The 12,000-nt window shown below is 49.1% G+C and overlaps 1 protein-coding gene across 4 annotated transcripts in view; it reads left to right on the forward strand.

Moving 5' to 3' along the window:
• Positions 1-11,593, forward strand: part of Ncs1 (neuronal calcium sensor 1) — a 53,580-nt gene extending 41,987 nt beyond the window's left edge. For 2 of the 4 annotated variants that reach the window (XM_027423884.2, XM_035446256.1), the window contains exons 5-8: positions 260-348; positions 944-1,021; positions 1,652-1,768; positions 7,958-11,077. In XM_027423884.2, the coding sequence (XP_027279685.1) occupies positions 260-348; positions 944-1,021; positions 1,652-1,750 (266 nt within the window). In that variant the 3' untranslated portion in view covers positions 1,751-1,768; positions 7,958-11,077. The other 2 variants (XM_027423883.2, XM_035446254.1) reach the window with 2 other exon arrangements.
• Positions 11,594-12,000: the final 407 nt, after the last annotated feature.

Consider the following 12,000-nt stretch of genomic DNA (forward strand, 5'->3'; position numbering starts at 1 on the left):
TTGAACTCATGATCTCTTGCCCCCACCTCCCGAATACTCAGATTAGAGACATGAGCCACTACATCTGACTCCTGAATCTGTTTATTTTGTAACTACGGCCACACTGGTGTGCGAATGTACCCTCATATAAGTATACACTGGCCTGATGTCTGCAAGGACGGTCTCATCTCAGGCTTTGTATTGGGTCACAGGGAGGGGGTGGGGAGAAGTTGCTGCTGCCCTGGGCCAGGGTGACCCCTACCTGGATGGTTGATCACAGGGGCCTTCAAGCTCTATGACTTGGATAACGATGGCTACATCACCAGAAATGAGATGCTGGACATAGTGGACGCCATTTACCAGATGGTGGTGAGTCTCAGGAGGGTGACGGGGAGACCATCAGAGGGTAGGGGTGGCAGGGAGGCCACTTGTGGATCTACAGGGCCCAGGGGAAACCCAGTGTCACTTCCTGTTTCTGGACAATACAGGGCAATCAAATACTGCTGGTTGAGTAGCCATAGACATCCCTACCTGAGGGTCAGGCAGGGACTAGGTGGGGAGCGGGGTCAGGCGGCTGAGATGGCAGGGCTAGGGAATGGGAGAGAGAATTGCTCCTCACTGCCACCAGCCCAGGATGTCAGGGCAAGGTTTTAGTTTTGCGCTCAAAGGCAAAAGTGCTGGCCCATGCCAGGCATTGGTGGTGCACGCCTTTAATCCCAACACTTGGGAGGCAGAGGCAGGAGGATCTCTGTGAGTTTGAGGCCAGCCTGGTCTCCAGAGCAAGTGCCAGGATAGGCTCCAAAGCTACACAGAGAAATCCTGTCTCGAAAAAAACAAACCAAACAAACAAACAAACAAACAAAAAGTAACTGGCTCAGTGCCCTGGTGCCTGGCAAGGGCTTAGCTTAGCCACAGGCCCAAGGCTGCCACACTGGCCCAGCCTCATGTTGACCAACCTCTGCAGGGGAACACCGTGGAGCTCCCGGAAGAAGAAAACACGCCTGAGAAGAGGGTGGACCGGATCTTTGCCATGATGGACAAGGTGAGGTGGGCACAGGGACCTTGGGCCTGGCCGAGCTTTGCCACCGATGCTTGGAGGACTGGCTCAGGCCAGTCCACCTGGCTTATGGCTGGCAGCCAATCAGACTTTGTGGTGAGTTTCCCAAGAAGGTCCCTTGTAATTAACCAGGGCCCTTGGCCTTTGTTATTCCGTCCTAGACTCCTTTGATGTTCTGCAGAAGCTGGACTTCTCACAATAAGGGCCCCAAATGTGTAAAAATATTACTCTTACAGTGAAAAGGAAACCGATTATTTTGGGTTGTGGCTTCCTAGGCATGGTTTAAAGGGAATCTGTGATGTAGCTTTGGGGTGTGGCTCAGTGGCAGAGGGCTTGCCTATCATGTGCAAGGCCCTGGGTTCTATCCCCAGCACTGCAGTGGGCTTACCCATCTGCCTAAGTCAAAGCTTTGATATGGGCAGCAGCTGTGTGACAAGGTCGTGGATGGGTGCCACTGGTTCTGATGGTCATGCTAGGTTCTGGAAATGAGAAGTGTCTGACCCGCTCTGTGTTACAGACCTACTGGGTTTAGCCACAGACCCCGGGGTGTGGGGAGAAACCACTTTCTCGTTTGTCTGTGTGTCTCTGTCGTATTGTCCACCTCTCCTCTTGCAGAATGCCGACGGGAAGCTGACGCTTCAGGAGTTCCAGGAAGGCTCCAAGGCCGACCCCTCCATCGTGCAGGCGCTGTCCCTCTACGATGGGCTGGTATAGTCCAGGCCCAGAGCTGGGGTGAGTTGGGTGCACCCTGAGGCAGGGGTGGGGTAAAAACCCACCCACAGGTGCTAATTCTTTGGGTTTCCAGGGTGCTTGGGGATCTGCCCATATGGAGCCAGGGGGTAGGGTCTTCAAGTCAGCCATAGCCCTGTGGTGTTTTATTTATTGTTTTTTATCAGCCCAAATCTAGCCTCTGGTTAGCTTGAAAAAAAAGTTTTCCTGGGTTGAAGACACCATAGTCAGTCAGGAACCAGAGGCTAGGAAGACAGGATGCTTTGCCCCCCTCTCCAGCTCAGAGGTTTGAGTTCCATTTTGAAGCTTCCATTAAAAGGGGTGTGTGTGTGTGTGTGTGTGTGTGTGTGTGTGTGTGTGTGTGTGTTTATACACAAGTGCACATGTGTGTGCATGTATCTGCAGAGGCCAGTAGAAGGCATCAGAGCTACTGGAGCTGGAGGTAGAGGCCTCTGTGAGCCCCTGGATGACTGGGAACTGAACTTGGGTCCTCTGGAAGAGCAGCCAGTGCCTTGAGCCACTGAGTCATCTATTAGCCCATCTATTAATACTACTTTGCACAGAAATGCTTTTGTATTGACAAGGCATTAGAATTGATGTTTACAAAGAAAATGTCACTAAAAATAAATGTAATGAATTAAAAGTTTACTTCCAAAAGGTTCCCATCTGACCTAGACATACCCACAGTGGCCAGAATCATTGTTTTTTTTTTTAAAGTTATATTTATTTATTTTTTATTGTGTGTTTGCTCATGCCATGGCACACACATGGAAATCTGGACAGCCTGCTGTGTGCTTCTGCCACCTTCCCTGCTCTGAGCCAAGTGATATGAGTCCCACACTGCTGGGAAGTTGACTCTGACTAAGATTTGCTGACTTTGATGACTAGATTTTAACAGCAAAGCAAGCCAGGTGCCTGTTTCTTTTTCTTTATCACTTTACAAAATGAGTTGGTTTGTGTGTCCTGAGAGTTTCTGTGCAGAAACCACTGGTTGGCATTGGGTGTCTCCCTCTTTTGAGATCCACATTCCCCCTGAACTTGGAGCTTATCCATTGGCTAAACTGGCTGGCCAGCAAGCCCCTGGCATCTACGTGTCTCCAGTTCTCTAGTGCCAAACTTAAGAACATGCTACCAAGCTTAGCTCTTTTACCTGGGTGCTGGGGAATCAAACCCAGATCATGAGTCTTGCTTAACAGCTACTTTAGCAAAAAGGCCATCTCTCAAGCCCTGAATTAATTGTTTTCCTGACATCCTTTAAAGGTAACCAATGACTTTTGAATATCCATCATTATGAACTTCTGGTTCTAAATGTATTTATGAGTTTTAGATGTACAGCTTTTTAGCAGCAGAGGCAATGCTGTGTCCATTTTTCAGGAGTTACATTTCAGTCAGAACTTCCTGGTGAGTGCGCAGTTACAAACTCCATCTCAGCATTTAGGAGGCTGAGGGACAAGGATTAGCCTTGAGCCCAATTTCAGGCCAGCCTGGGCAACAGTATAAGATCGTGTTCCAAAGCAACAACAAACATCGTGTCAGTAAAAGATGGGCAGGGCTTAAGCTGTGAAGAATAACGGTGCAAACCAGGAAGGTTTGCTGACCACAGAGACAGACGGGAAGGGCGGCCGAGACCCCACAAGGGCCTGGCCATTCACTTCCTCCCTTTATTCCCGTGTCCTGGCTGTCCTAGACATTTCCACTGTCTTAGTCAAGGTGACTCTACCTGTGATGAAATACCATAACCAGCTTGGGAAGGAAGGGTTTATTGGCTTACATATCCATATCACTGTTCATCACTAAAGGAGCTCAAACAGGGCAGGAACCTGGAGGCAGGAGCTGATGCAGAGGCCATGGAGGGTGCTGCTTACTGGTTTGCTCCTCGTGGCTTGTCCAGCCTGCTTTCATATGGAACCCAGGACCACCAGCCCAGGAGTGGCACTGCTCACGATGGAACCATCAACACTAATCACAAAAAACAATCTCTAATTATAAAAATGCCCTACAGGCTTGCCTACAGCCTGATCTTAAGAAGACTTTTTCTCAACTGAGGCTCCCTTTTCCTCACTAGCCTGTGCCAAGTTGACATAAAACTAGCCTGGTCTAGGACAGCCAGGGCTACACAGAGAAACCTTGTCTCAAAAACAAACAAACAAATAGAAAAACCAAAACAGACCTGGTCTTAATATAAAAATATAGAACTGATGATGTAGCATATGGGAGTACCCTCCTGGCACACGAGAAACTCTGATTTAATTCCCAGAGGAGTGCACTCGTGTGTGTGTGTGCACGCACACACACACACACACACACACACACACACACACACACGGACACACACGGACACACACGGACACACACACACACGGACACACAGACACACACACAGGGACACACACACACAGGGACACACACAGGGACACACACACAGACACACACACACATACACAGAGACACACACACAGACACACACACACATACACAGAGACACACACAGACACACACAGACACAGACACACAGACACACACACACACACAGACACACACACACACACACAGACACACACACACAGGGACACACACACAGGGACACACACACACATACAGGGACACACACACACACATAGGGGCACACACACACACACACACACAGACACACACACACATACACAGAGACACACACACAGACACACACAGACACACACACACACACACACACACACAGAGACACACACACACACACACACAGACACACACAGACACACACACACACACACACACACACACACACACACACACACACGCACACACACAGTTTGGTACTATTTAGTATATTCATAGTGTTATGCAACTACCACATCCTCCTGGTTCTAACAAATTGTCGTTCTCTGATGTCAGGCTCCACACCCAGCAGCGTCTCCCCAGCCCTGCCAGCCAGGCTGCTTTGTCTCCTTGCACCTGCACCTTGCATTGTGAAGTGGCCTTTTGAGTCTGGCTTTTCTCCGTTAGCATGCTTCCCAGATCTGTCCATGTCACAGCAAGTGTCACAGCTTCATTCTGCAGTGTCGGTTTGTCGAGATGTGGTCTTACGGTATCCACTCCTAGGTCACAGCTTCAACCCTGTGTATGAATCTTTGTGATGTTGACACAAAATACACAGCTCTCCGTTTAAAGAGGATAAGGAATAGTCTATTCTGGAACCCCCCCAGCGCCCCCCCCCCCAAAGTGAGTGAACCTGACCCAGGAGCATGGAGTTAGGTTACCCCAGGTTCCTGTGTGGAACCAGTTTCATCAAGTTGTGTCAGTAGCCTGATGGAGCTGTAAATCAAGGCCATTTTAAAATACGCTGGTGGGCACATCACCGACGGGGTTTACAGGCCATGTGCTGTCTGTCCAGGCCCAGGGGCTCCAATGCCTCTGTGCTTTGTTGACACTGGTATTTTCCTTGGAATGTATAATGGCTGTTCTCACTCACAGGCTGAGGAGGCTGTGGCTCTGACAGGTCCTTAGTGACTTTATCCTACAGGTGGATGTTAATGGTTGTAAGCTATTTTACCCTGTTTATCCAACCGGTCCCCTGATGTCGGACTCTCAGGTCAGCCCTCATGACTAAGGACAGTACTGTGGAGAGCATCTTGTTTATTTATTTCTTAGGGATAAATATAAAGAATCCTGTTGCTGAGTTAAAGGTCATGTGCACTTTTCAGGATCCCTAGCCCAGAACGCCAATTTGCCCTCTAGTGCCCTCTAGGTACCGCACACTCCTTTTTCTACTTATGACTCTTCTTTTGACTGAGAAAATTTAACACAGCTCCCCTCCCCCCCAGACACTGTGTAGCTTTGAGCCTGTTGTGGAACTCACTCTGTAGACCAGGCTGGCCTTGAACTCACAGAGATCCATCTGCCTCTGCCTCCTGAGTACTGGGATTAAAGGCCTTGATCCAACTCTTGGTATATAAGTATATGAAATAAACATAAAATCAAAGATTTACTACTAATAAATCATTAAGAAATTTATTTTAAAAGCAGTTTTAGTTGCACATATAATTTTATCATTAGAGACAAAGTAAATTTGCATATGAATATAATGGATGTTTATTTTATATAAAGATTTAAATTGTGGCTAAAGATTTGATACCATGGGATATGAATTATCTTTGGCTGTTTTCAGAGCTGTCCTAGAACACAGCTTCACATAAGTACAAAGCGGCAGAAGTGTGTCTGGAGACATTCCAGAATGCTGTTCTAATCCTAGGCCAAAATTCATTTAATACTTGTTCTCTTTAATAAAATTCAGGTCAGCAAGCCAGGCCAGGTGGTGGCAGTGGTGGCGCACATCTTTAATCCCAGCACTCGGGAGGCAAAGGCAGGGGAATCTCTTTCAGTTCAAGGCCAGCCTGGTCTACAGAGTGAGTTCCAGGACATCCAGGGCTACACAGAGAAACCCTGTCTCAAAAACCAGAAGCAAACAAACATACTAAAAATTCAGATCAGCAACTGAAGCAGCTTAACATTTAAAAAAAAATTATCTGGCTGGAGAGATGGCTCAGAGGTTAAGAGCACTGCTTGCTCTTCCTGAGGTCCTGAGTTCAATTCCCACCAACCACATGATGGCTCACAACCATCTGTAATGAAATCTGGTGTTCTCTTCTGGTGTGCAGGGATACATGCAGACAGAACACTATACATAACAAATAAATAAGTCTTTTTAAAAAAACATCCCTTGACAACTTCATGCCTGTATGAAGATGTATTCTGACTGTGCTCACACACCCCTCATGCCTGTATGAAGATCTATTCTGACTGTGCTCACATACAGCCCTCACCCTCTTATGCTTTCCCACCCCCCAGAGCCCCCTTCTCAGCAAGTCTTTTAATAACAGACCTGTTATTTTATGTGTGTGAGTATTCTGTCTGCATGTATGTATGTGCAGCATGTGCATGTCTGGTGCCTATGAAGTCCAGAGATGACACAGAACTGGCGTTCCAGGTGATTCTGAGTTGCCACATGAGTGCTGAGAACAGAACCCAGCACTTGTCTTCTGCAAGAACAACAATTGTTATTAACTATTGAGCCATCTCTCTAGCTCCCGTGCTTGGATTTGGATTTTGTTGTTTTGTTTTTTGTTGTTGTTGTTGTTCGTTTGTTTTTTGTTTGTTTTTCATTTTAATGATCCACTGTTAGGATTGCTTGGGTGTGGGCAAAAATCAAAAACAAAATAATGCCAGATGGTGGTGGCGCACACCTTTAATCCCAGCACTCAGGAGGTGGATCTCTGTGAATTCAAGGCCAGCCTGGGCTACAGAGTGAGTGCCAGGACAGCCTTGTGGGGTCATTTACTAGAGCACAGGTGACTCATTAGTGACTAAAGAGAGTCCCCGCTCTCAGCATCCCAGCTCCTCAGCTACCGATGAGGCCCAATGTGCTCGTTCCTCCTCCGTGTTGGAATTCAAACAAGTTTTCAAATCAGATGTCCTAGGGGCTGGAGCAGAGGGATGGCATAGCAGTTAAGAGCCCTTGCTGCTCTTCTAGAGGACTGTAATTTAGTTTCTAGCATCCAAGTCAGACTGTCTGCAACTCCAGGTCCTGGGATCCTGTGCCCTCTACTGGCTTCTGTGGGTACTGCGTGCACACAGATACATACTCATAAAAAAATAAAATAAATCTTTAAAAAATTAAAATCAAATGTTCTAACAGGATACAATTTAAAGATATACTAATCTGATGTATGTGGAGAAATGACTGTGGAAAACACTGGAACTCCTTTTTAGTAATTAACCCATGATGTTTCTGTAAGAACAGAAAATTTTATAGATGCAGTAAACAAAAACAAAAAACACTACAATTTGTAACACACAAGTCTCAAACTGAAGCTGTTTCAGGCAGCCTTGGCGGTGAGTGGTGTGACGACTTGTGCAGGGCGCACGTTGTGTGCTCTGGATCAAGGCTGCAGTCAAGTTCCAAGATACCGCGTGGATGGGTGCCACCCGAAACAGCTCAGACTAGGGACACTTGGTTTAGAATTAATTTTGGTTGTGGCACATTCAGAGATCTTCCACAAAGTGGAGTACTAAAGAAGGGCTGAGTCTCTTCTCACCACCACCTTTAGTTACTCAAACTCAACGGGGACTTGCAGCCTAAAGTTTAGAAGCCAGGCCTAAGGGCTTTAATATGACCTACCTCCCTTTGTCTTGCAGATGTGTGGGAACAGCTCGCCTCTTCCTGTGCCATGAGGCCACCGCAGTCTGACACCGCCCCTGTGCCCACCCAGCCTTCCTCATGTACACAGCCGGCGGCCACCCTTGAGCCTCCAGGCCGGGTTCTCTTTCCCCCTTGCCCTGCATCCACCTGCCGCCTGAAGCCACTGGTTCCAATCGTCAACAACCTCTGCTTGTCCAAAACAGCGACGAACCGAAATGGAAAAGGCTCCAGCCCTCCGCCAAACTAAGGACTTGGCTGTCTCTCCAGGGCAGCCATGCCATCCCTCCTGCTCTCCTGCGTGTGTGCTTTCTTTCTTTCTTTTATTTCAAATGGACATTGTAAAAGAAAACAAACAAACTACCTTCTGTTCTAGAAGATACTGACCCTCGGGAGAAGGCCTCTGGGTCTCAGAGAACTCAGTCTCTGCCTGGCCCTCTGCAGCGGTGGCCTGGGGCCAGGGCTGCCTTTAGCAGTGAGGGCGCTGGCAGGCAAGGATGGTTAGTGATGATGGCTCATGTGATAACAGTATTGTGTATTCTGTGGGGAAAGTGAGGTTTTTTTTTTTTATACTCATATATAATCGATACCTTTTATTTATTGGTTGTTAACTATTGCTGCTACCTTGTGTGTCTGAAACTCCCAGGATGCTGGGCCTCCGTTTACATGTGCACACCCTCACCCACCTGCCCACCTCACTTGGGAGGATGGTGGCCTGCAGCGGCCAAGAAGCCAAAAATCTTTTCCTCTTTTTTTTTTTTTTTTGATACTGTGCTCCTTTTCTGGAGAGGGGAAGGTGGGCATTCCTAAATGGCTAATGTACTGTTCCCCAGCTTCTGCCCTGCAGTTCCCATCCCTCTCCTTGGAGTCCATAATACTTTTTTCAAGGACAAACGGGACTTTTTTTTTTTTTAATTTTGCTCTGATGTTCACAGCAGAGAGAAAATGGAGAACCTTGTTCTGGGAGTGGTTGCTGGGAGAGGGCTCACGGTGTGGAGAGTGTGAAGTGGGCTTCTCTCTGCAAACCACTGGTTGGTCCTAGGGGTGTGTGTGGCCTGTGAATCCCTGGGCTTTCCTGCCCAGCTGCCTTTCGCAGCTGTGTGACTTCTTCTTTGCTCGGAGTCTGGGAAGGAGGGAGTGAGAGGAAAGGACCAGGCCATGCTGCAGAGGGAGGCTCTGCTCCTCCAAGACTGAGTCCAGTGCCAGGGGTAGCTCCACTTCTGTCACCAGGAACATTGGGCAACCATAGATCAGAAGCAAGGAACCCAAGGTTGGGCTTCTCTGGGATTTTGTAGTCTGCCTTCTCAGTCAGCAGGGCTAGGGGACCTGGTGGTTGATTTCGCTGATGTCTATTCTCAGCTAGAGTTTGGGTTCCTACCTGTGACAGTTTTGTGGTTCTGTTTGCCAGGCCCTGAGTCTCTGATGGCACCACCTTTAGCCCCTCTTTAGCATTCTCTAGGCTCTTGAGCTCCTCTGGGGCTCATCCTCACCCTGGGCAGCTTTCTCAGGTGAGACAAGACCTCCCCAGCTGCAGAGAGGCAGGCCTGGGCCCATAGTTCTTGCTTCTAGTTTATGTAGCCTCTCTGGTCACCATCGAGAGGGGGAAATTGCCCTGGATTTTGTTCTGCTCCAATCTTTCTGTAATGCCCACCATACTTCTGGGAGGCCAAACTCTTCCTTGCTAATGACCTGTGGAGTAGCTGTCAGCTGGAGGATGGATGTCCTCCATCAAGAGGTGACTGTCCTGCCTCTGCATTCCATGGGTGGGAATGCTTAGCCAGTCCACAAACTCACCGTCTTCATGGGCAGACCCTTTGCTCATCACTGTCAGCCCGCCAGATCCCACGGGGCTCCAGCTGCAGGCAGTTTTCCTTGAGGCTTCTTTGGGTCAGCTTCCTGCTTGGCCACTGACAGGGCCTCTGGGGCGGGGAGTAGATGTGATGATGTAGCTTGAGAGGATGAGAGTGGACTCTCTCTGGTCTCTGGAGCTTCGGTTGCCCTCTCGAGTAGCATGTTTGGTGGCATCAACTCAATGGATTCCCAGCTGAGGACTGTCAAGGGTTAAGCATTGGTGTTCATCGAGTCTGTGGGCCCAGGTTTCCTCTCAGCATCTTGGCTTTTTGGTTTGCAGCCTCAAGTGTGGCTTTTGGTCGTCATAGTTTATGTCCTTGGGCCCAAGCCTCAGACACTGAGACAGCTCTGGGCTGTCTTCTTCCTGACAGGCTGCTGGATACAGTTTCCATTCAAGGATGCGTGCTGACTGCCTTCCGTCCTTCTCTTTCACCAGCCGTTAGCTGTGGCACACAGCACGCCCAGAATCTGAGGCTGAGCCTCTTCTGAGCAGCCCGAGGCCCTCTCCCCATGTTCATTTCTACTGAGTCCCACCCCATCTGATGCTGCTTTCTTTAGGGGTGTGGTCCAGCCTGTGAGGCCAGGTCCCTGGTCCCTCTGCAGACCCTCCCTCCTGGGGCCAGGGATGCTGTGTCCCCCTCTTCTTCCAAGCATTTGCTCCCTACTTTGTGTTAATGGTGACTTACAGCACGTCACGACTTTGTGATATCTAGCCAGGTTTAAAATAACAAGGCGTATGTATGCGGCATAGACATCTCTTCCTTTAAATGCTCTGCAGTTTGACAGTTGATTTCCTGTGATGATGCATTTGGGCCTTCCGGGACATTGTCTCTTCTAGGGGATGGTGGAGTATAGGATGCCCTGGCATCTCTCTAGAGAAAGCCCCCATTCTGGCCAAGCAGAAAACCACTGTGATTCCTCCCAGTGTATTTCCAAATTTATATGATTCAAGGATTACTGGGGCTCCCCCTGGTGGTGATAAGCTGTAATGTCACCTGGGGGCTGCAGTGGTCCAGCAAGTTGGAGGCCAGAGGTGGGAAGGCCAAGGTGGCTGTGGTTCAAGAGGCCCTGAGCCCCCGAGCCGCACATGTCCTGGCAGCATGTCTCCCACCTGCCCCTCTTCTAGGTCATCTGGGACTGGCAAGGTAATTGGCATAAGGGCACAGTGGGAAGCTTTTCCCTCCCAACTTTAATTTTTTAAAAAATATCTGCAGAATAAACCCAATGGTTAATTTTTGAATGAATAAAAGGCTTTTGTTGAATAAAAAGTTGGTCCCATCTTCTGTCTTGGCACTAGGTTCAGGTTTTGTCTGCTTCCTAGGGTGGGGGTAACACCCAGCACTCTTCGCCACTTCATCCCTGGACAAACTCAGTCTCCAAATTCCTCTGGGACTTTGGGGGAGAGTCACACTACTCATTGGGTCTGTTTCTCTATGCCTCAGAAGGAGGTCAGCCACCTTGCAGGGGTATCATGAGGGCTATGTGTAAAACAGCTAGAGGCCCTTGCAGGGGTGACAGGCTCCTGATGGACTCTGGGTAACTTAAAAACCAAATCCAAGAAAGGTGATGTTCTGGTTGTGGTGTTTGCATCCTTCCCTGCTTGCGTTCCCAGCACCCTCAGAGTTTTTTTTTGGGTGCCGTCCTGTCTATGTCTTTTGGGGAGAAAGGGAGGCCCTCGCCTGGTGGTGCAGGCCAGGGGTGATGGGCTTTGTCGCATGTCCAGGCCTCTTCCCTGCTCCCGCTGTATGTTGTCTGTGTCTGGCCAATTAAACACGCTTCCTGGACCTCCCTGCCTCCCTGTGTGGGCCTGGTGCTTTGTCTGTTTCCGTGTTTCCGTCTGCTTTAGATCTCTGCCTCCCAGGATAGCCTGGCTCTTGCTTTGGTGTAGTCTGCCCAGGGTCCCCAAGGGAAAACCCATGCAAGGCAAGAGTCCAATGAATTGGTGGTACTGTGGTGACCAGGGAGCAGCAGGTGAGCTGGCCACAGCAGTTCACCCTGCACCATCCCCTCCTGTGTGTCCCATTTGCTGGGGCTGCCTAGGGGCCACCAGTGTGTGTAAACATCCAGCTAAGGCCTGTGGGTCTCGAGGTCACATGTCAGAACCTCTGTGGGCTAAGTAGGGTATCTCCTCCCCAACAGGGCTACTATTCTCCACCCGCCTTCCTCTACATGCAACCTGTGCTCAAAGTCC

The sequence above is a fragment of the Cricetulus griseus genome, chromosome 6 (genome assembly GCF_003668045.3).
Source record: "Cricetulus griseus strain 17A/GY chromosome 6, alternate assembly CriGri-PICRH-1.0, whole genome shotgun sequence".
Lineage (NCBI taxonomy): Eukaryota > Metazoa > Chordata > Mammalia > Rodentia > Cricetidae > Cricetulus > Cricetulus griseus.